The 24,754-nt window shown below is 28.6% G+C and overlaps 1 protein-coding gene across 1 annotated transcript in view; it reads right to left on the reverse strand.

The window, feature by feature from the left end:
* Positions 1-24,754, reverse strand: part of LOC107444090 (PDZ domain-containing protein 7) — an 89,099-nt gene that overhangs the window by 24,937 nt on the left and 39,408 nt on the right. Inside the window, exon 2 of the mRNA XM_016058171.3 lies at positions 3,677-3,810. Within this exon, the coding sequence (XP_015913657.1) occupies positions 3,677-3,810 (134 nt within the window). The remainder of the gene's footprint in view (positions 1-3,676; positions 3,811-24,754) is intronic.

A 24,754-nucleotide genomic window follows, 5' to 3' on the forward strand; every position in this document is an offset into this window, starting at 1 on the left:
AATTCAGGATGGTAGTATTAAAAACCCTGAAACCTGTTTGATTGCAGGGAAAAGCTGTAAAACTCATAAGAGATTATTCGACACATCCATTAAGATTTTCGGGAGTACTGCTTTTGATGTTTTCTTAAACCAAGATGAACAGAATACGATCGAGTTTATGCCTTTCCTTCGCTGAAATATTAATTTCAGATCCTTAATTAGCGTATTTGTTTTGAAAAGGATTCTAAAAATGGAAATGTAAGAGAATCATTACTGAACATATCCTATGTATGCAAAGAATTCACAACTTAGGATTCAAAGAATCTTCCCCCGATCCTAAAAATCGTTTACAAATTTTAATTAGGTCGTCGAGATATATATGTTTGAAAAATGTTGTTAAGCATTAGAAATGTATTATATTAATATAACTTAAAAATTTATATATTTTAAAAAATTGTATTTTTTAAAATTTGATTCGGTGACAACTGAAAAATATATTGCTTCAGAATAATAAATATTACGGTATATCGGATTTATATTACGGTATATCGGATTTTTTGTTCCGTAAAATTTTACTGTAAATGGATTTTAAGGTACTTTTTATCGTAATTTCTACAGTGTGCTTTATTTAAAAATATTTTAAAAAATTCTTGCAACACATTTTAAGATAAATAGAATATCCGAAAATATATTTTAAAAAACATAATATCTACAATGAATATAATATGAAATAAACATAATATCAGCAAAATTAACTGAAACCATAACAACTCGATTCTTACGTGTTACCCTCAATATTTTATTTCATACTTTTCCCTGCAAAACCACAGAAAAGTTGTTGTTTACATAAAAATTAATTTATTACTATTTTTATGCGATAAACATTTCAAGGAATCCAGAAATTAACAATATTTCTTCACAAAAATAAAATTACTAGTCAACACAGTTAAAAATTTTGGAGCATGCTAAACTGTATCATAACATTTTGGTGCAATCTTAATGGGTCCAATGGTGAACACACAATAATTCAATAATATTACACAATAATTCAACTTGAACATGATTTAATTTATCCCCTTATTTTGAACCGTATTAAATCGATATTTTACCTTATCAAAAACTGCATTAAATCGATACGATCAAATCGAATCGTATTAAATCCTACGAATCATAAAAATCGTTTTTTTAATCGTATTAAATCGACATTTTATTACCGATTCACCTTATTTTGAAATGTATTAAATCTTATTGCATCGTATTTTGAATCGATAAAGAAATTTTGCCTCGTATTACGTTTAACATTTTATTTTATATATTTTATTTCATTTTATTTATTTATTGTTTTATTTTATTTATTTATTTATTTTGTTTTATTTTATTTATTTATTTATTTTGAGAGACAAAGAGACGACACAATATATATAGTTATCTTCATATTTATCTCTGCAATTTTCAATATTAAAAAACAGAATGTCGTAATTAAAAAAAATAATATAGTTACACACGGTATATAATTAGCTACACGCCAAAAGTAGGCAGAAGAACAAAGGACCTAGCAATTAAAGCCATGCAAAATGTTTATCAAATATTTAATAATGCATTTAAAACTAGTTATTTTCATTTAATGCGAATAAGACATCAATAAAAATGCATCACTAATCGACATATATTCTTTTTTATTTATTCATTTACGAACCAGGCGTGACACAAGGTAACAATTCCTTCCTAACCCAAAACACTTCTCTCTATTATTTTAATCTGTTTCTTTATCTTCAAACACTAATTGCTACTATTATGGCAAGAACTTGTTAAAAAACGTTCGGAAATGAATTGAATGTTCTTATTTTTTTATGTGAATGAATTGACTAATGTCGAACTCATTACACTTTTTTTTCGTGTTTAATTCTGAACAATGCTCCATCAGTTTTAACTAGCCGTTGGCTATGTTACACATTCCATTGAATGCCTCTGTGCGATGTAGTTGCCCTAATAGTTTATGAAGTAATAATATCTGTGCGAACAATGAATCCAGGGATGTCCAACCTATGGCCTCTGGGCCTAAAGTGGCCCCCAAAGCCCTTCAATTAATCAGTACTGAACAACTGTACGAAATCATGTACAAATCTGAAAAGCAAATACCGGGACAATTGAAGAGCTTTGTAGAAAAATCAGGTAAATGACATTTTGAAAGGTATTTATCAATCATTGAAAAGAAGACAAAGTGATTACATCAATATGTATATGTTTAATGTAATAAACGAAGGCAAATTTCTTTCAATACCTGATACAGGAGTTCCCTTTTCTTCCGGATCGGGTTCGAAATCACAAGGCTACGAAGTTGAACATTGTTAGTAGTAAACCCAAAGTTGGGTCGGCTGTTCAACAATGGTAGCTAAATTCATGGTGAAAAATCTTCACTGGTATAGTTTTTATATAATAGTGTGCATATCATGGAATAGCCTGTCCTGTTCCCAGATCTCAATCCCCAGAAAAACGTGAAGGGGTATCCTAAGTAGGGCTGCATGCACCAAAAGCAGTATTATTGAAACCTGGGATAATATTGTAGGGACTACCCTCCCCAGGGACTGGTAAATGGTATGCAGCATTGTATGCATATAAATATGGCGGATATATAGGCTATTAACTCATTTTCGACCAAAGGTGCATAGACGCATCAATTCAAAAAGTACTTTTTATCACTGTGACTTACATTTTTCACTAATTTTATTTTTTGTTATTGTCACGCCTTCTGAAGAAATCTGTAAAATATTAGTAATTCAATTGGAGTAAACACTTTCTGTTGACAAGTTTTTAAACTACTCTATAGTTTCTCGACTTGAAACGGTTGTTGAAAAAAATGACTTTTTGAAAATGTAGAATTATTGCCTTTGAGATTAATCATGTGTTATGATGGATTGATAGTTGCAAGTTCTGTAAATAAAATAGAACAAATTTCATTAAAAAAAATCGTGTTCAGCTAAATGGTTTGTCCATTGATTTGACCAATAGTGCATATAAGTACCATTTTATTCAAGCAAAGTAATTTCATGCACGAAAAGTTCTTTCTTGTGTCTTAATGAATGTACTTTAGGCATATTTCAATGAAAATAATACCACAATATCTATGCTTGACCTAAAATGGATTAACAGTGGAGGCTTTATTTCAGTGGGGCACTTTTCTCCCTCCGTTCCTACAAATTCGATAGACTTTCTACTCCAAGAGGAGCAGAAAGTAAGTCACTCCTTTTGAATCATTTTTATCATTTCTGTTTTTGTTTTTTGTTTTTCGTAACCATTGTTGAACAGCCCACCCAATCTTTTTACGCCTACTAATGTTCAATTTCGTAGCCTTGTAATTTTGAACCAATCCAGAAGACAAGGAAACTCCTGGATCAGTACCCCCAGAGGTATGATTTGTTACAGGAGCATGGAGGACTTTGTGACTTGACAGATTTAACACGGAGAGTCTCCGGCGGCAGGGATCGTACCCACAACCTCTTGGACATGGGCCCAGTGCCCTACCAACCAGTGTATCCCAGCCCTATCATTTCTGTTCTGCTCAATTGGTCTATTTTGTGTGCATTTATCACACGAAATAGAGGTGGCTTTGTTTATGTAGGACACAATGTATGACGATACACGCACTGCAGACAATTACGTTGTATAAAAATATATTAAAAACAATTCCTTTGCTTACCTCCACGGATTGAAAATCCAAGCGGAGCTGTACCCCTTCTTCTTAGAGTGATGACTTTAATGATACTAGCAGCATACGGTTCCATAGTTGCATATTCGGAACGATACCCATTCTGCTGGGGTCCAAGGCCAAAACTAAAAATAAACAATCAATAATTATTAATAATCAGAATACTCTTTTAAGCACAGAAAAGGAAATATATAACATTCATAAAATATAATTTATTTGGTAACCAAATAATATGTATATTAAATGTATACAAAAAATAAGTTCAGTTTCTTTTGGGGGGGATTCTATTGAAAATTCTAACCGTTTTGCCGTTTTTCAAGTTAATTGTATTATTTTAAATACTATGCAAGCTTATCATATAATCCATTAATCATATACCGTCAAGTGTATCTTCTTTTTCTTTTTTTTTTGGAAAAATAGGCAAAAATTAGTTCTAAGTAATGTTTCATTCTTCACAGCATAAATATTAAAACGACAGTAACGAGCATTTTTTTTAAATTCAAAATTTCAATAAAATAGATTATCTAAATAGTAATAATAATTTGACAAAAATAACATTTAAGTAATAGACAAATATTTAGGTTTCCCGGAATAAGTCCGGATTTTTTTTCGGGGGAGTGACGGAGGTTTAAAAACGCATATTTTATTTTTTTATTTATTTTCAAATATAAATATAAATATTTACTGTTCAAGTTCAAAACTATAAGTAACAGTAGACCAAATAAGTATGAAAATTGACATTTAAATAATCCAAAATCTGCATGAAAATCATAAAGCTAACCGAAATCTATATAACCTGATTGGGTTAAAATTTGGGAAAATGCGTGTTTGTTTATAAAAATTAACATTTTCCAGCAAATTGTGGGCAAATTTTACTATTTATTGAAAAAAAATTATAATATCCAATGATTTATATACTTTTTTCTGTTTTATTCAGGTTGGTTTTGATTAAAGAAAGTTTGAATTTTAGCAAAGAGTGCCTAATTTTAAAATGTTTTTTTTTTTAATCCCACTATTATTTTATCAGTTGTATAAATCAATTTTTCTTTTTTTTAAAAAAAAAAATCAAATAAGTGCATAAAAATAACTTTCTTTTTAATCACCTATGTTTATTTAAAGTTGAGCATCTTATTAATATAGATGTTATATAATAGAGATGTTATTAATATAGACGAGTTCTATACCAATCAACGAATTCTCTTTATATCTTTTTCTACCCAGTTTAATCATATTTAACATCAGAAAATAAATATAAATACAAATAACAGTTTTCCAACAGGCGAGGAAAACTCATAAAAACAAAAGCGTGGAACTTAAATTGCAATTCTAAATTTAACAACAAATCAACTAGAGCTGCTTATTATCGTTTGCGTTTGCGGCAATCGATCGAATGTTGCCATTTTGATTGAAAAGAACGGCATCCGGTCACATCACGCAATACTTAATAAAAAATAATAATAATAACTTTTTTTTTCTTTTGGCAGATGATAAAGGAAAAAGTTGGATTACACTATTTTGAACCGGTTTATTTTGCCCCACCTGACTGATTGACCTGCTGCTACGAAAATAATTTCTTTCCCAAAAATCTGTTCGGAAACTGCCTGTCATGCGTTACGTTATGTAATCTCGTTTTTTAACCGAATACACTTTTTAGCTCTTCCTCGATGCTGAAGTTTTGATCAATTGGATGTGGAGAGCTAACTTTCCTAATAATAACCGATATTATTTAAATTTTATTACTGTGCTTTGACTAAGCATCATATTTCTTTGATTTTCATACAAGATGCATAGTTTTTTACTCCCCCCCCCCAAAAAAAAAGAGCATGATCACGCAAATTCACAAATATTCTTTCAGATTTTTCCAAAAGGAGAATTAGATCACATAAATAGAATTGTCAGAGAGAAAATTGCCCCCTATCTTTTTAGTACAATAAGTCTTTTGCTTTTTTACAAGAAGCATAAATGGAGAATATGATAATACAAATAGAATGTGAGAAGGAAAATCTGCACACTATTTTCGAGTTCAATATATCATATACTTTTACAAAAAGCATACTGCATATGCAAAAGGCATAAGCCGATACTTTTATCAGTAAAATCCATTTTTACCGGAACATTTTACAAAACAAAAAATCTGATGTGTCGTTATTTTTCACGAAATAATTACCATAAAATCACTGAATCACTCTAATTAAATAAATATTACTGCAAAAATTGTGGTATAATATTTTATTATATTTTTAAAAATAGATTTTACGATAAAATGGATTTTACGGATAAAGCACCCAAAGTGCAGATAATTTATACCGTAATTTGATCCGGAATTTTTTGCAGTGTTCAGGAGGTACCAACCTTTGTTTGATAACGCTTGTCAACATTAGTTTTGCATTGAAAATGAACAGTATATAAAAAAAGTTATTGTTGAATCATAAAAACTGTTAACAAAATTTGCACGATGGTATGGTTCAGCTAAGCAACCACGCTAAAGTTAAACGAATTTGCACGTTATTGCAGTTCACGTTATTGCCAACATCGGCATTACATCGAAAATGAACAGTACATTATTGTTGAACCATAAAAACTTATTTTGCACGATAGTATGGTTCAACTAATCAACCCCGTTAAACTTAAGCGAATTTGAAAGTTATTCCGGTATTGTGGATCGCGAAAATTTTACAAGTAGATGTAATTTTGCAAGAAATTATTTATTTTACAAGTTGTGGAAGAAAATGGATTAGACCATAAATTTTCTTTAAGTATTCATCCGAAAAATCAAAATTATATCTCAAGCAAGAGAATCGTGATCTTTAGCATTGTTATTTCGCCACACCTACACACTTAAGTGCGGGGAGTGGTCGGGATTCTTTTGAAGGTTTTACCCATTTTCCGAACCATTCAAAGGAATATATATGAAAGAAAACGATGCTTTACCCATTTTGACGTAAATTTCCGTCTCATGATTTACTAGAACAAAAAATGAACAATTCAATTGAAGCTAGCGTGAAATATAAAAATATTTGTTGATTTAGAATGGATTGAACAACTGGATAGCATTTCAATTAGAGTACATAAAACTGAATGGATAATTCAAAGGATAATTCATTTCCATTTTTAATGAAAAAGTGGCTGAACCTGCGCATAACTGAAAGAATATAATAACTAGAAAAATGGATCTAGATTTTATAATTTCTTTGAATGAAAGATTTATTGAAAAACTCAATTATTATTTTTTTTTAACTTTTGAGTTGAATAATTTACGTTTATATGATAATAATGTACTTAGAAGATAAATGAAAAAGTCAAAGAGTTTTATTGAAGGTGCTAGAGTTTTTTTAAAAAAAAAAAACGAAATGGGGTGCATTATTGTTGTAGAAGCATTTATTAAAAAAATCCCAAAACAGCGAAATCGTTAACGAAATTAAAAGAATTTACGTTTGTTAATTATTAACGCATTGCCCATAATTCCTTTTTATGGTACTTCTTATTTATAATTATTTAACATTAATTATAAATAAGTAATTCTTTCTTTTCAATTTTGTAAACGGCAATACGAATCTCATATTTGACATGCATATTGGATACTTTAATCAGTTTCTGCCAATTTATCAACAAATCTAATTCGAAAATAGACATTTCTTTGTGTATTTATTTATGCTGTGTCTTATTAAATTTTATAATTTAAAAAGAAGTTTATTGTTTGCATTCAAAAAGCAATTTATTAAATATAAGTGTGTTTATTAATTACATTAGTGTATTTATTAATAAGTGTATTTATTAAATACAAGTTCTTTCTCACATTTACACAAATGAACTTTTACCTGGACTCTAGATACATCGGGCAAACTAGACGCGTTTTATAATTTAGACTTAAGGAGCGAGATAAATATGCCCGTTATCAAGAATACGATTAATCATCAAGTGCTGAACATTGTTGGAATCTTGGACATAAATTCAATTGTTACAATGTCAAAATTATTTCCGTGCCAAGCTTAACTTGATGCTCTGGAATCTTGTTTTATTCATAATATAAATGCTGATTTCCTTGACATTAGTTCCTCACCACGTCTTCATAACGCGTGGAAATGCATTTTACTCTGATTTGCCCCTCTCGATCACTGGAGTTTTTCTTATTCTGCTTTTTCCTCTTTTTATTCTTTTTCAGTTACTGTGGTTTTTTTTCTAGTTTAGTTTCTTCCCTTTATTTTTTCATTTTCCATGGGCACAACTTCACGCTTTATTTCAAATTACTTTCGTTCCTTTTCATTCATGTCTGGCAAGTCTTGAAAATGGGTGCCTGTTTTTTAGGGCTCGATGTATGCCGACTGCCATTTCCAATTCGTATATTTTTTGAAGTGAATAAAGGTAATCTTACCGCTTCAGTTTCTTGGGATTATTTATTTAATACACTTGTAAAAGTTTTCTTTTAAGCTTTTTATGAATCATAAAATTTTCACTTCTTACAAAATTTTAACTTTCAATAAATGTTTGATAATTTGCATTGCGTCTCTAAAACGTTACGGATTTGTCTACTCTTCAAATAAAACAAGAACTACCAGTCAGCATTTTTTTTTTTTTTTTTTTTTTGTTTTGAGATGGAGTCTNTTTTTTTTTTTTTTTTTTTTTTTTAAGCTAGAGATGCTCACAAAAAATAATTATGGTATTCCTATATACGTTTAATTGGCTTTAAAATTTGCAAAAATTGATATTTTGTAAAAATTGAAAATTTTGTAAAATTATTTGTACCCTTTCTCTTCCAAAACTTTTATTTTTTTGAAGCTGAAACGAATAAACTCATTACCACCAAAAATACCAAAACCTTAGAAAACTCGGAAGTTCATAATATTTTTTTTTTTCAATATATATACAATTCTTAACTCATTAATTTTGTGTAACATCCCTATTTTTGCATAAATTAAGATTTTTATTAATTTTTGAAAATACTCGCGAAATAGAAAAATTAAGTATTCTAGGAATGCCTAGAGATCAAACAGATTTAGGAAGACCCATTTTCGATCATCAAGCTGAAACGAATAAACTCATTACGAAAAATACCCAAACCTTACAAAGCTCGGAAGTTTACAATATTTTTTTCAATATATTTTTTAAATTGTCATTTTTAATTCCTTAATTTTATGTAACATCCCTATTTTTACATAAATTAAGATATTTATCAATTTTTGAAAATACTCGCGAAGAGGAAAAATTAAGTATTCTAGGAATGCCTAGAGATCAAACAGATTTAGAAAGACCCATTTTCCATCGCATTCCATCATCAAGCAATGGTAAAAGAATGACCCCGTATCGTTCTTTTGTTTATTTCTTTTCACAAGGTCGTTCGTTCTTCCTAGACATGAAATTCCTCTTAGTTTCAAAGCGAGTATTTCCTGAAAAAGGCGACATGAGTTATATTTGATTTTTGCCCAAAGGGGGTACAAGATAACTGAAAGTTATAACTGTTTGAAGAAACATAAAAAAACAATCGTTTAACTGATGTCGATAGATATTGCGTTTACACAAGGAAGTCACTGAACCCCTTTAGTGCCCGATAAATCGATTAAGACTTTTAATTCATGATTTTTTAAAGGTTGTAGAGTTTGTCCGAACTGTGGCTGGTACTTGCGATCAGAATTTGTTAGAGAAAATTCATGTTTCTCTTTATTATATTTCCATTACTCCTTTATACATTTATGTATATTTCGTATTCTAATTTGATTATCCGGTTTTATGCAAATAGTTATTTTGCGATGCGTCAAGCTAATTAAAAAAGAAAGTCACCAGTATCTTCTAAACAGCCTGACACTTTTTAAGTCTTTTGCATAGACCTCACGTACCTTTAAACTGATCAGAAAATGTATCACTCATTGGTCAATTAATATGATTTATTTCAAGCAATCTGCAATAAGCTGGGAGTATGAAGATTTATAGTAAATAACCTTATAAAACGCTTATTGTAATAAGTCTTAGTAAATCCAATCTGATTTAGTAATTCTTCGTAAATTTCTTAAATTGCTCAAAAACTTATAGACAAATGTTAATAAGTCAGAAAGCTCTTAGGCTGAATAAAAAATACTGGAGACTTCCATTTAGCTAGGCATATTTCAGAATGGCGGCGATATTTACGAAGAGACAGATTTTTTAATTAGTTTACGATATATCTATTGGTATTATATTATATATGTCACAAAAATTTATGAAGGAAGGACTGTAAAAACTAATATCTAATAATTATCTTCGGTTAATATTAGATCCTTGTAAACAAGTTTAGTTTTAGCTTTGTGAGAATAAATTCAAAAGAAATTTTATATCTTCATTACAAGAAAAAGTTCACCAATCCTTAAATTAGGTACACTTTTTGTCTGCAATAAAAATAGATTCATTCTGATAAAAAGTGTTGTTATCTATCAATTAAGTAATTTATGTGGTAAAATATTTTCACTTAATCTTAAAAACAACTTTAATTTCTAAACAATTATTATTTACATCCTAAACGGTACGCCATGTCCTTCCTATTCTAAACCAAACACATAGAAATATTCTGATATTCGGAACACCATTCTTTGCCCTTCTACATAGAATCAACCTTATATTCTTAATGAAATCTTACTCCATCTTCCATATTAATTTTCTATGGAGAGACTTCCATTATTTACTTACTTGCTATTCTACCCATACCTTATTCTATTCAATTAACGCGCAGAAATATTTTGATTCTCTTTACGTTCGGAATACCATTCTGTGCCCTTCTACATAGAAACAGCCTAATATTCTAAATGTCATCTTACTCCCTCTTCTACATTAATTGTATATGGAGAAACTTCCTCTAATTATTAACTTGCCTTGCCATACCCTATTCTGTACAATAAATGAATAGAAATATTCTGATATACTTTCGATGTACTTTCGGAAAGCCATTCTGAGTCCTTCTACATAAAAATAGTCTGATGTTCTTTTTATTCTATAAGTCAGTCTAACCACTCTTTTGCAAAAACTTAACTACGAAGAAAGTTGTTTACATTCAGATTGTTTACATTGTAAATGACATGCTAGGCCTAAACGCGTAGAAATATCGGATGTTCTTTAAGTTCAGAATAAGATATATATTTTCTTCTACATGGAAATAACTCCATACTCTTTTTACTTTAAGCATCATCCCACTTTCGATATACATTCGAAAAGCCATTCTGAGTCCTTCCACATAAAAATAGCGTAATGTTCATTTTATTCTATATGTCAGTCTAACCACTTTTCTACAAAAACTTAACTAAGAAAGTTTTCTCAGATTGTTTGCATTCTAAATGACATGCTAGGCCTAAACGCGTAGAAACATCTGATGTTCTTTAAGTTCAGAATAAGATATATATTTTCTTCTACATGGAAATAACTCCATAATTTTAACTTGAAGTATCATCCTACTTTCAATATCCGTTCGAAAAGCCATTCTGAGTCCTTCTACATAAGAATAGCCTAATGTTCTTTTTATTCTATATGTCAGTCTAACCACTCTTCTACAAAAACTTAACTACGTAGAAAGTTTTCTCAGACTGTTTACATTCTAAATGGCATGCTATGTCTACACGCGTAGAAACATCTGATGTTCTATAAGTTCAGAATAAGATATATATTTCCTTCTACGTGGAAATAACTCCATACTCTTTTTACTTTAACTACGTCCCTTTTTACATAAATTTTCAACAGAGAAATTTTCACGTTATTTTCTTCTTTTTTTTTTCAAAAATGAATTCCCTAATAGACTTCACATTCTAAATATCATCTAACACCCCATTCTTTCCAAGAAGACAAAAAAGGCACACGAAAAGAAGTTCATGATAGAGCATCGTCTTAATGACGTGAAAACCGTCTCATAATGAACGACTGTAGCGTTACGTCTCTAAATCGTACATATGAAGCGGAAACACACTTTTGACTTCAGTTCCGTTTCACGCCTTCTAATCCGAAATAATAACATAAGTTTTTAAACTGACATAAAATAAAACAAAAATGATATGATTCGTACACAAAGTGACAGATGTTGTTTGTGAAGCAGATGATGAGTATGCGACTCATGTTGATTGTTCTACAGGTGATTAGTACGCCGCGCGTTACACAAAGTAGAACACGAAACGATTGAACGCACTAAAGTGACAAATATTTGCAAGTTGGTAGTTAAAAGTTCAGGTCTATCACAATAAAATAAACAAATAAAATTAGAAAACTTTTTGCATGTATGGAATTAAAAAGCAAGAGTTTAAAACTGAAAATTAGAAAACGTTTTTTGAAATTCTTTCATTTAGAATCGTTTGGTACATTTTTTTTCCTTTTGCTAATACATTTTTTATCTAATTTGCCTTATTTTTTTATGCACTGAGATGTATAAGGACGCTTTGGAGTAAAAGTTTTTAAGTATATTCCTTGACGAAAGTTCGAAATTGAAAATTGGAAAAGGTTTCTAAGCCTGGCCGTTTGTAGAATAGTTTGCTAAAACAAAACTGTCATATTTTTGTCACAAATAAATGTTATTTTTACTTATATAAATCTAAGTCCATTCGATTCTTACTTTTTGTATAATAAAAGCTTAAAAATATATCAGAATTTTGTTATACTTCTTAAACTCTTTTAGAAAATACTATAGCAGAAATTTTTCACTCCTTTACAATAGGGAGGCAGATGCATTAAGTGTATATGTTTCTTTTTCCCCAATAGAAGCTATTAATAATTTATAATGATAATAATAATAAAAAGAAGAGTCTCTGTTTCTATGTGGTTCTCTTATAACTCCAGAACCATTTGGGTTAGCGTGCTGAAATTCAAACAGTGGGTGCAGCCTCTAATCGTAAATATCGTTCAAAAATTTCAGTTAATCCATTCGAATTACATTAGTACACCAATCATTATATTTATTTTCGAAGTATTTATGATTTTGCTCAAGAAGGAACGTTTATTTATTGTGAAAAAATTGCAAAAAAAAGTAAACAAATCATTTTATCAAGGCATTACTATTTTATTCATAATTTATTTTACTTCCATGTTTGCAATAATTTTACATGAATAAATATTAAGACATTAATTCTTTTAGCTTTCAAAGTTAACAATACTTCATTTGCTTCTATGAATTTATAATTCAGCATCGAATTAGTTCCTTTAATTACAATTAAATATTTTAAATTTGTTATTTAAATAAAACTAATAAAACCATATTTACACACCCTTCTTTGTGAACATATGAAAGAAAAAAATAATAATTAATCGAAACAAAAAAATATTTAAAAAAACTTCATTCAAGCTCTTAAAATTTTTTTCCTCCAAAGTGAAAAAATACCCACTCAGCGAAAACAAAAACTTTTACCGTCTCCTATCGTTTTTCTACCGAGAAATATTCGCTTCAGAGAACATCGTGTTTTCCGAGTACTACAGAGAAAAAGTATTGATTTTCGTAATAGTCGAGATTAGTTTTCAAAGTACTATAGATACTTCGCCATCTTCTACTCGTATGCGCCATTTAGCCCTAAAATTCGAGTTCAAAGTACTTTTCTCCATTCATCAGAGGTCATTTAAGCAATTTCGACCGTAATGCATGAAAGATTAGGATAGAAACAGACAACCTAATCGCAGAAACCATTTTCTACATGCTTTTACGGCCAACGAAAAAAACCCATCTGTAAGCCTTGTCTGGAACTTTTCTAAAGTGCGTGAGGCATATATGTGCACGCGAGGCACCACCCTGTCGCCCCTCTTCCACTTCCTGCATGCATGAACACGCATTTCAGTGTGCCAACAGGCGAGTATATTATAACCCGATGTAATGAAGAGTACGTATAAAACGCACTCTGACACTAACAAAGTAGAACTTTGAAAATTATTTGACTCATCGTGCTTGCTAAGCCTACCCAAGACAAAATTCTTGATGATATCATCAAAGAATTATGATGGTTTATATTGGCTTAAGTAAGATTCTTGATAATCCAACATGTGTTGATGCTCACCATCGTACAACAATTTCCATCTAGTTTTGATGGTTTTTGATGGCAAAACAAGTTTCCATCATTGCAAATGGAAAATGTTGCTTTATGTTATGATGGTCAACCAACATGTTATGTTTATTAATGTTAGACCAACAGCAACCATTAAAATATGATTGAAGATATTGTTTTACTATTATAATGGTTTAACCATCATGTTATGTTCATAATAAGCGAATACCAACTTTAACTAGAAAGTCAAAAGGATAGAATGGCATTAATTCATGAAAGCTGATTTTAAAAATAAACTAATTTTGTGAGTGGACAGGAACCGTTTTGTCTTTAGCAGCAACAGGGCCAACCTTCCTTGTGTAATAATTCTCGGGGGCTTTATTGATTTGTCAAAACTTGGTAATATGCAAAATGCCACAGATGACGATTTAATCTCCATTTTTGTGGAAAATGGATGTAAACCGTTCTTTCTCCTTGATCTCCATTTGTCTTTGGTGCGAGTCCTGTGACTTATATGAAATAATATCGAAAGATCAAACCTCAGAAATGCAAGAAACAAGACTGGTAGCTATCTTGGGTGCGAGTTCAACGCTAATAGAACATGATTTATATGAAATATTTAAAAATGATCAAACAAGAAACAAAACTCGTACTTAGTTATCTTAGGTTCAAGTTCAATGTTTATGGAATGATTTATATGAAATAATTAAAAGAAAAAAAGGATGAAATCTTAAGCACACGGTAAAAGAAACTGATAGTTACCTTAAGTACAAATCAAATGCTTATGGAATATGGTTTATTATAAAAACAATAATAAAGAATTAAACCCCGGACAAAATAGTTATCTTAAATCCAAATTAAATTTTTACGGAATATGATTTATATAAAATAATAAAAAAAATCAGAACATAGGCACACAAAACTAAAAATCTAAGGTGCCGGTTCAATGCTTATGGAATATGATTTCCTGAAATTATAAAGATTCAAATTTATGGTACACGAGACAAAACTAACAGTTATCTTACGTACAGTGCACAGTTAAAAAAAAACATACGGGACAACTTTTGATCTAACGATCTGATTCTTAAGTACTGGAACACAAACATAAATTTCATGGGGGTAACATCTTAATGCGCTAATTAATTTATGCAGACGATATTTTAAGTTACGAAATCAGACACGAAAACTAGCTTTCTATGAGCAAGCATGAATTTTTTTTCGGTGGATTTAGATTCATAGCCCTCATTATAAAGGGTAGGTAAACACAATCTGGGAAATATGGTCTCAATAATTTGGTGATGTGAGCGGTCGAAAGTTTGCACCCCTTAATGTTAATTTTACTTTTTACGTGTTTCGCTATATCTAGCATTTGCATATTCGCTATATCATACAATCATTTTTTATAATATTTCTTATTATTTTATTTGATAAAGGTAAAAGAAAATTGAATTGTAAGGTATACAACTTTTTATATCATTCAAAAGAATGCAATTTTATAAAGCAAAGATTAAAATCTTAGCAAATTCGGTCGAATATTTTCTGAGAAATCTATATTTTAACCATACAACTTTGTAAAATTCGATTTCTCAGGAGTTATTCTTCCGATTCTGCTCAAGTTTTTCACTTTGCCAAATAAAACTACATTCTTTCAGATGTTGCAAAAAACTGAATATCGTACAATTCAAAATTTTTCCAACTATTAAATAAAATGATAAAAAATATTAAATAATTACTATACATTATTTTTTGCATTGAATTATCTTTGAATAAACAAATTTTAAAATTATATGCAAAAATTTTCTTAAGAATTATTGAGTCTTCCTCCTATGTTTAGAGAGAAAGGAATTCATATCCGTCGAAAAGAAGATATGTTAATTCAGAGAATTTACGTAGAATTTACCATAACTTAAGATATCGCCTGCACAAATTTATTAGCATATTTGAGGTCACCCCGTGAACAATTAAGTTTGAGTCCTTGTACATTAAAATCCGATCATTAGATCAAAAGTTATTTAGGGTGTTTCCTATAATTTTTTGTTAACATAATATGATTAAAGTTATAATTTTAGCATCAAACTTTATTTCGTCAAATAACCATGACGCAACTAAATCTTTATCGAAAGACTAGTTTTTTTAAGTTACATTAGGAAATTACATTTACATTACGTTACATTAAATTACATTTACATTAGGAACAGTTTGATTCATTTAAAATCATTATCATCTAAATTAAACGTCTGATTTAAATTGATCTAATGCAATATGACGAATGAAAAAAGTTGAAGTTCTGAAATTATACGAAAAATTAAAAATACTATACTTGAAACTAGTTAATCAATTGCTTTTTCAATTTTATTTTACAAAGAATCTTTTTTTTTTACATATTTACATTCTACTAACCGTACAATAACTCATTAATCAAGTAAAGTGTAATTTTGTAGGGGATTTTGTCCCCCAGACCCTCTCCCAAAGCTATGCCCCTGATATGAAGTAAAAAATGTTTAAAAATTAGTTACGGGTAAATTATAACTGCTAAGACAAGTTGTGAAAAATATTTTCTGCAACTAGAATTTAAGTTTATTGAATAACAACGCAATTAGAGTTTTTTTAACAATATTAACTATTATTAACTATTTCATTTTTGTTTAATATAAGTTTTATTTAATGTAAGTCAGCATGTAAAATCATGCAATAAAAAACGACTTATTTTTGCAATTATTAAAGAAAAATATCTTCTTTAAACTTATGCAAATTTTGAACTCTAGAGTTGAAAATAGTCGCGATAATTTAAACAGATAAGATGAAAAATCATCATAAAAATTCCCTGTTTTAAAATAGAATAGCCTGTTGTAACTAGTCTACTTTTATAAACTGCTTAAAAATATACCGATAGTCTTTGCAGAACTATAAATTCTTTTTATAAGCAACCTAACTACTAATTTCTTTTAACCTAAATATTGTTTTATCATAAGGATATATGACCTTCGCTGCTGTGATAAAAAATTTTATTCCATTTTTAGAAAGCACGTTGTTTGCAAATATAGAATCACAGATAAAACCAAACAGTTTAGCCACATTAATATTCGAAGCGATCTCCTTGTTTTCATTCCTGTCCTTAGTTTGGCAGCACACGAAGAATATAAATATTAAGCATTACTATTTAACTGGACCAAAAGGTTGAATAAACTTTTATGATTATCGTTCGAATTCTAATGTACGAAGTTATTGTAAAAGGGATTTTGCATTGATCAAGTATTTTATTATTATAAATTATGACTAGTATGCATTCGTATAGTTATTTTTAGTTTTATAAGCGATTTTTGATACAGGCTAAAGTATCATGATATAATATATCCGTTACTATTGTTTACTACTCCATTTCAAACGTAAGATGTCAGATTATACTTAACTATTAATTTATTTTCTATTTTATTTTATGCTTATTATATATGAGTTTTAAAGAATAAATTGACTTTATTATTTTTTATAAAAGAAAATTATTAAAACTATTTTAAAATTTTATATAATATTAATGTAGACTATTATATTACGTAGTTGCAGACTATTTATAATTAAAAAAGAGTTATATTAAATGCTTTATTTTGCTAGAAAAAATATATCATATCGAAATTGGAAATTAGGAACACTTTTCACAGAATGCATTTTAAAAATAATCATTTTAAAAAGCGTTTCTGAATATGAAATCGTGATTGTATGTAATTACGTTATCCTATGAAAAAGAAAGTTATAAAATATTTTTCTTATGATCTAGTTCAATAACTTCTTTGAAAACAGTAAAAGATTAACTTGGATTTGGTGCAATAATACAAGGTAACTTAAACATTAATTTAACAATAAATTGTTGCATTAATGTATTAGGGATGTAACGAATAGTGATTTGGTTGAATAATATTTGGTTTGGAATTTGATTTGGTCAGCCAAATATTCGCTACATCCCTAATTAGAATGTACTGAATATATTTGTATGAACATTCTTCAATCGTTTTTTCAAACAAAAAATTCGAATATTGAACTAGCAAATATTACATGAAATTAATTTTCAAAATATATGTTTGACGCATATAACTGATTAGTTACCATAAAAAAACTAATCATAATGTTAATTATGCATAGTCATTACAACTAACAATAGAAAAAAAATACGTAGTCTAGGTCAAAATATTTCATTAGATAGTTTTTTACGACAAAAAAATTTGATGAAAATTTAAATGGTATATCAAGAAGAGGAATCAGAGTGATCATCCTTAACATGAAACTCCGATGTTCATGATTGAACCAAAGGATTTAGCGTTGAACAAAATCAAAATTTCTTCGAAAAGAAAATCTCTGTTGCTTAATTAGTTGCATTCGTATTCTACTAAAACAATACACTAGCCTCCTATTGTTAATGTAAAGTAAGAACTGTAAAAATTGTCTTCTAAATTTTCCACCTAGATAAAAATCACAATTATAGAATGATTTCTTACACAAAAAAATGTTTTAATAAGACTTAATTTTATTAAAATTTAAAATATTTCGTAAAGATTCTTCTAAAGGGTGAAAACGAAAATAATGTTTTGAGAAAACGATTCTATAAATGACATAGTTTTAAAATCGTTTTCCAACTTTGTCTATTAAATTAGAAAAAAAAGACAATGTCTAGGTCACACAGAACTTCATTAGATAGTTTTTTACGTCAAACAATTTAATGTAAATTTAATTGGTACATCAAAAAGACGAATCAGAGCGATAATCCTTTACACAAGACTTCGACGTTCGTGATTGAATCAGAAGATTTAATGCTGAAGAAAAATACAAATATTTAGGAGAGAAAATATCTGTAGCTTCATTTATTCTGTCTGCATTCTATTAAAAATAATACACTAGTCTCCTATTGTTAAGGCATAAGAAGAACTATAAAAATGAGATTTTTTTCAATTTTTACCAAGTTAAAGTCTACAGCTGTAGAATGATTCTTTAAACAAAAAGCGCTTTAAAAGGAGGGAAATTTAATTATTTACTGAAAATGAGTATTACAAAGGAAGAAAAAACAACGTTTTGTGAAAACGATTCTATATATGGTGTGGTTTTAAAATCGTTTTCTATTGTTTAATATTTAATTCCTATTTTTATTTTTTTTAATTTTTAACTTTCGAGTTTCTTTTAACTAACTACAGCTTCGATTTTTTTTAAAATTTATGTTTACATGCCTCATTTTATTTTTTAAAAAACCGAGATTTTTACGTAAGAAAAAAAGTAATGTTTTGAGTAAAATTTTCTAGTAATAGAGGAATTTTTTATAGTAACTTCAATTCAAACTACTATTTTTTTTCTCAAATTTCTGCTGTTTTTCTAGTGTTTAAATTTTTCTCAATACATTATACATCTAGAAAATAATTTGATCTGCCTTATCAAAGAAAATATAATTTTAAAGTGAGGAGAAGTACAGTGCACAAAAAAAATAACTTATTATTTTATTTAATTTAATGTTTTATTTAATAATAGTCGAAAACATTTTGAATAAGATATATACAATTTTCGTGCATCATTTTAAAGAATGTAATTTTACATGGTAAAATATAAAATTTGATCGAAATGGGTCGAATAGTTCCCAAGAAATCAAATTTTAAAAATGGTCGTGTTTTCAAAATGCGATTTATTGACTTTAATTACTTTGAACTTTGACACAGTCTTAATTTTATTATATGATACGCAATTAGTACTTAACCTATAACTAGTTTATCTTCTTTTAAACAACTAGATTAAAATTATAAAAATACATTTTCCCATAATTTTCTATAAAAACAATGGAAAGAGAGAGAAATATAGTTTTCTGAAAAAAAGAAACTTAGATATTTTTTTGTTGTGGCACTTTAAAATATTCAATAATTTCACTATAAAAATAATTGAAAAATATTAATAATAATTTTTTTTCTATATTTCACTAATAATCCGTGAATTTTAAAACGACTTTTTTTATACGAATAACTGCAATTTAATAAATAAAATTATTTTTTGTCACTCTTGTTTTGAACAGAATTGACAAATTGATATGATGAATTGAAATTACTTTATTATATTATATTCTTTTTAAATTTTTATTTACTATTCTGCTAGATAGGATTTTTTCTGATTCTCTTATTTTTAAAATTTTATACGCATTTTTATTTGGATTATTGGCCCAAAATGCACATTTTTTTAAACTGTCACAGCTAGAACTGTTGAAATTTTTCAAAATATTTTAAGTAATACCGCACGGAGTAAAGCTGGAAAGAAAAGTTCCAATTTTAAAATTGAAATTTCAATAGTTTGTGTGATTTTTAACAGATTTCCTCAAAAAGAGCAAGCTTTTTCCTTCTTACACAGTAAAAAAATTACAGATCTAATTACAGTAAAAAGTACAGGCACCCAGAATGCCGATATTTCTTCCCGTGGAATCCATTTTACTGGAAAATGTTACAGACCAAAAATCTGATGTACCGTAATTTTTACAAAAGTATCGTAAAAATTTAGCTGATTTTTACAGAAGTATCGTAAAATCACTAAATCCCTCAAATTAAATAACTATTACTGTAAAAATTACGGTATATTATATTACGGCAAAAATGGATTTTATGGATGATGCACCCTAAGTGCCAGTACTTAGTACGGCAATTTGATATGGAATTTTTTACGGTGTCCTTCCATAGTAACTTTTGCACGAGATACTAAAGCATAAAAAAAAAAAACGTATTTCAGACGATTTTTCAATATAATATAAATTCTGAAGCGAATGCAAATTTATTTATTTTTATTCTTCATAATTCGAAGCTTTTGTTGAAACTTTCTCAGTTCCATTTGTTCGTGTTTTCTCTTCCAGCGCCCATTGTTCTGGGTTTTGTTTTACCATCCCTTTGTGAAATTTAAAGAAAAGATTGTTCGAAAATCGAAAGTATCAAAGGTTATTTCAGTTGACTCACAGCATTATGTTTTCTGAATGAAAAAAACAAAACATGAATGAACATTTCACACATACAATGCAGCAGCTGTAAGAACAAAACCTTTTTATCTCCCTTCAAATCAAAAAAAAACTTTTTTTAATATTTTCAGTTATGTGAACAGATGTTTATCACGTGGAAAACCTTTTACATAACAGATTATATTCTTTTTTAGACTGTGTGATGATTATATTCTATTTGTCAATGTCTGATAAGAAAGTCTTTTCTTAAAACTCTTTTACTTTATGGAATTTTATCCTGTCTAAGAATATTTTGGATATCTCTATATACCATCAAAAAAACAATTGTCTTACTGTTTCGTGCATTCTCATAAGAAGAAGAATCACTTTATACTATCACTACTCAACGAAGAAGATTTAGTTTTCTTGGACTGACATCAGCAGAAAATTAATAAAAATCACAAAGGTATTAAGTAGTAAATAACACTTGGGAAGAAATTTCTTTTACAAATATCTGATCTTACCTAATTCGGATGCGAAGATATTAAATCTGAAGTTAATAATGCTCTTAAAGCTACAGATTTTTTTAAAATGCATTTTTAGCTTATCTTTTATCGACAAATGAAAGTTTAGAATGTTAAAAGAGGGCTCCGTAAATGTTGCCACAAACTTCTAGAAGAGTTAGGGCACACCATGAAGATTACAAGTGCATAGGAACCCATGCCCAGGATGTCGTCCCAAACGGTCAGGAGCGCTTCCGTATTGTGACCTGTTCAGAAGCACACGAAAAAAAAAAATTTTTTTAATAATGAAGCGACACTAGCAGCGTATGACGACGTTTCCTATGAACTTTTCATTCTTACGAAAAGTGCATTTCGTTTCATACACGGCTTCCTATGCACTTTTAATTCTGATGATGTGCCGTAAATTTTGAGCGATAAATTTGATGTGCCGTAAATCTAGAGGTTTGTTACAACATTTTATGCAACCGTCTGTTACATATAAGACTTTTTTATATAACAGAGATCGATACTTTCGTATTAGATATTTTATAAACATTAAATATTATATGCTTTCGTATTGCTCATTTCGATAACAATAGACTAAAAACATCAGTTTAAAAAAACTGTAGCTTTTAGAGAGAAACCAATAGTAAATTTGAAATCAGCAATAAAGTAAATGAGATTTGCTTAAATCTCAAAATAGAATACAAAAAGAATGTGTTTCCCAGTGTGATTTATTTATTTAACGGTATCTGGCATTAGTATGTATTTATCATTCATTTTTAATACTGTTCTCTGTTATTTACTTAATAAAGTAAATAAGTTCTGTTTAAAAAATCTAAGAACAGAATACAAAAATAATGTGTTTCCCATTGTGATTTATTTATTTAATGGTATCTGGCAATAGTACGCATTCATCATTCATTTTTAATACTGTTCTCTGTTATTTACTTTTTTAAATTTGATAATTATGATTATTATTCAAAATTGGAGCTGTAAATTACTATAAAGTATTTATTTATGGATGTAAAGTAATGTTATGATATTGCTTTATTATACAACATATTTTATGATGACGATATTTTTATTAACTGTTTAAGAATTGTTAAACGTTAAAAAAGTTATAATTATTTTCAAGATTATGCAAGATTATGTTCTATCAACGTATGCGATTAAAATTATTAATACAATTGAAATAATTAATAAAACATTATTAAAAAGTAAACTTTTGCATTATTGCTGAATAATTTCCTTAACTAAACATATTTAATGATTTTTTACCGAATAGCAAAAAAATAATTACAAATTAAAGAAAAACAAGTTTACGGATGAAGTTGCAATGTCAACCTTTCAAAATTAGTGTTTAAATTTTATCTCAAATGAATCGAATAATAAATTTGCGTAAACACAATAAAAAATTTTAATTTTGATGCGTTATTTTGTTTTTCATCTAGGATCAAAAATAAGCCTGAAGCAATCAGCAATTATGGGGATTGGTGAGAAAAGGATATTGAGAAAAATAACAAAAAATCATTAATTTTATCAACAACAACAAAAAAAATAATAATTGGTACAAATAACAATCTGAAAAAGCTTAATTTATTGCATTTAAAAAATTGCTACGGTCAGCTAAAAGTTGTGTTTTGCGTAGGGTTTAAAGTCAACGTTTTAAGTGGGAAAAGAAACTAGGCAAACAATTATCTGGTGTTGCCATATTTTAATAATAATCTTTCTGAATTCGCAAAAACGTCACAAAGCGCCTTTTTTCATTGAGCCACTCGAAAATAATAAGAATCACAATATTTCATTCAAAGTTTTCATGAGAATATTTGTTGTTTCAAGCCAAGTAGAGAAGAAATCACGCAGCACTGCAGATTTTTTTTTAAACTTATTTCTCTCAAAAAATTAATGAAAGACTAAAAAATAATAAGAGAAAGTAACTGAGAAATAATGGTAAATGACCAGTGATATTTCGATAGCAATGAATTTCGTTTGAATGCTGCGAAAAGAATTCTGGTAAAATTACCGTATTGTATCGTATTAATTTCTGGTAAAAAAATTCTGATTAATCAAAACAAAGTAAATGGTATTTAAACCATTCATTTGATACTTTTTTTTCCACACAAATGGTAACATTTTCCGAAAGTTCTAGTTTTCAAAATTATAGTTCTTATTACCACATATTAAGTAGGAAATACAAAATTGAAAAGTATATTTAACCGAATAAATGGTATTGATGACATGCTCTATAGTATCATGATAAAATTTACCAAATTTTACCTCATTTATCAAGTATTATAAAACCATACTTTTATAGTGTTTCCATAAAGTCAAAAACACAATAAATTTTACCATACTCAAGTTGTATTGGCCACACGTTTCTTATCAGTGAAAAAACTTTAAATAGGCGATAACACGTTTCAAACTAAAATTCGTTTTATATTTATGCCTTAAAGAAAATTAAATGTTATAATTTTGACTCAAAAGTTTACTATTGAAGTCTGTTTTGACTATTTTCAAAAACAAATATTTTCAATTAGGCTAAAACACCAAATCAGCTACAAAGACAAATTTTTACCGATATCAAATTTCGAGTTTTGGGAACAATTTTTTCACAATTTTGCACCCTACTGAGCAATATGGAGTTATCAATATTCATTCCAAGGAAATCGAAGTTCATGACGTAATCCGCATCCAGATTCGATATTCTTATTTGTTTTCTTTTCAAAATCATGACTGAGCTTAAATAAAAACTTGATAATGTGTTTACGAAAAACCAAAAAATATTCCACCCAATTAGTATGCATGCACCAGTTTCCATAATAACCGTTATGTCAAACACAGTAGAACTTTATTAGGCCTAATAACGCTGCAGTTTCTGCTTCAACGGTTGTGAGCCCCGTATCCTCGGGCAAATCCATGGAACACATTGTTAGCGACAACCCACATTTTCCGATAAAAGAAACTAACAGTTTTCACTGCAAAAATATTTCTCTAAATCGTCAAAATAATTACTTTCAAAATCCAAAGAGCTTACATATTTGTAGGTATTTATCAATATTTAAAATTCGATTAATATCCAAAACGCATCGATACGGAACTCAAAAATCGTTTATCGTATTGTAAATGTTTCAAAGAGACCCTTTAAAATCAACGATGTAGAACAGTAGAGGTAATTTTTTTATTTCATTCCCCATTAAAATGCTTAAGAGAATAAAATCCCTCCGGATGTGATGTGGGAAAAGGAGATCTTTTCTTCATACCCTTTAGCAGTTTTAGAGGGAAGCTGTGAAAAAAGGTGACATAGATTCGAAATTTAAGGAAACTTCTAACTACTTTAACGTTTAGTCATAAAAATTTTTTTTATCTAATATCCAAGACTAAATGACATTTTAATTTAGAAAATTTCTGATCTGAGCAATCCAAAGATAGTCCAAAAATGTTTTTATCAATTCGAGAAAGTTACTATTTTTTTTTTCCTAATCATTGTTTTCAAAGACATTATCACATTTAGTATTTTATGCTCCAAAAAGCAGTATCAAAGCACATGAAGCTTTAAAGATATCTAGATACATGAATGTATGATCCGTAAATATTTGAACCTAAGAATTTTTGAATTTTAAACGGAAAACAATAAGCATGTTTGTGTTGGTAATTTTAA

Source organism: Parasteatoda tepidariorum, chromosome 6 (assembly GCF_043381705.1).
Source record: "Parasteatoda tepidariorum isolate YZ-2023 chromosome 6, CAS_Ptep_4.0, whole genome shotgun sequence".
Classification (NCBI taxonomy): Eukaryota; Metazoa; Arthropoda; class Arachnida; order Araneae; family Theridiidae; genus Parasteatoda; species Parasteatoda tepidariorum.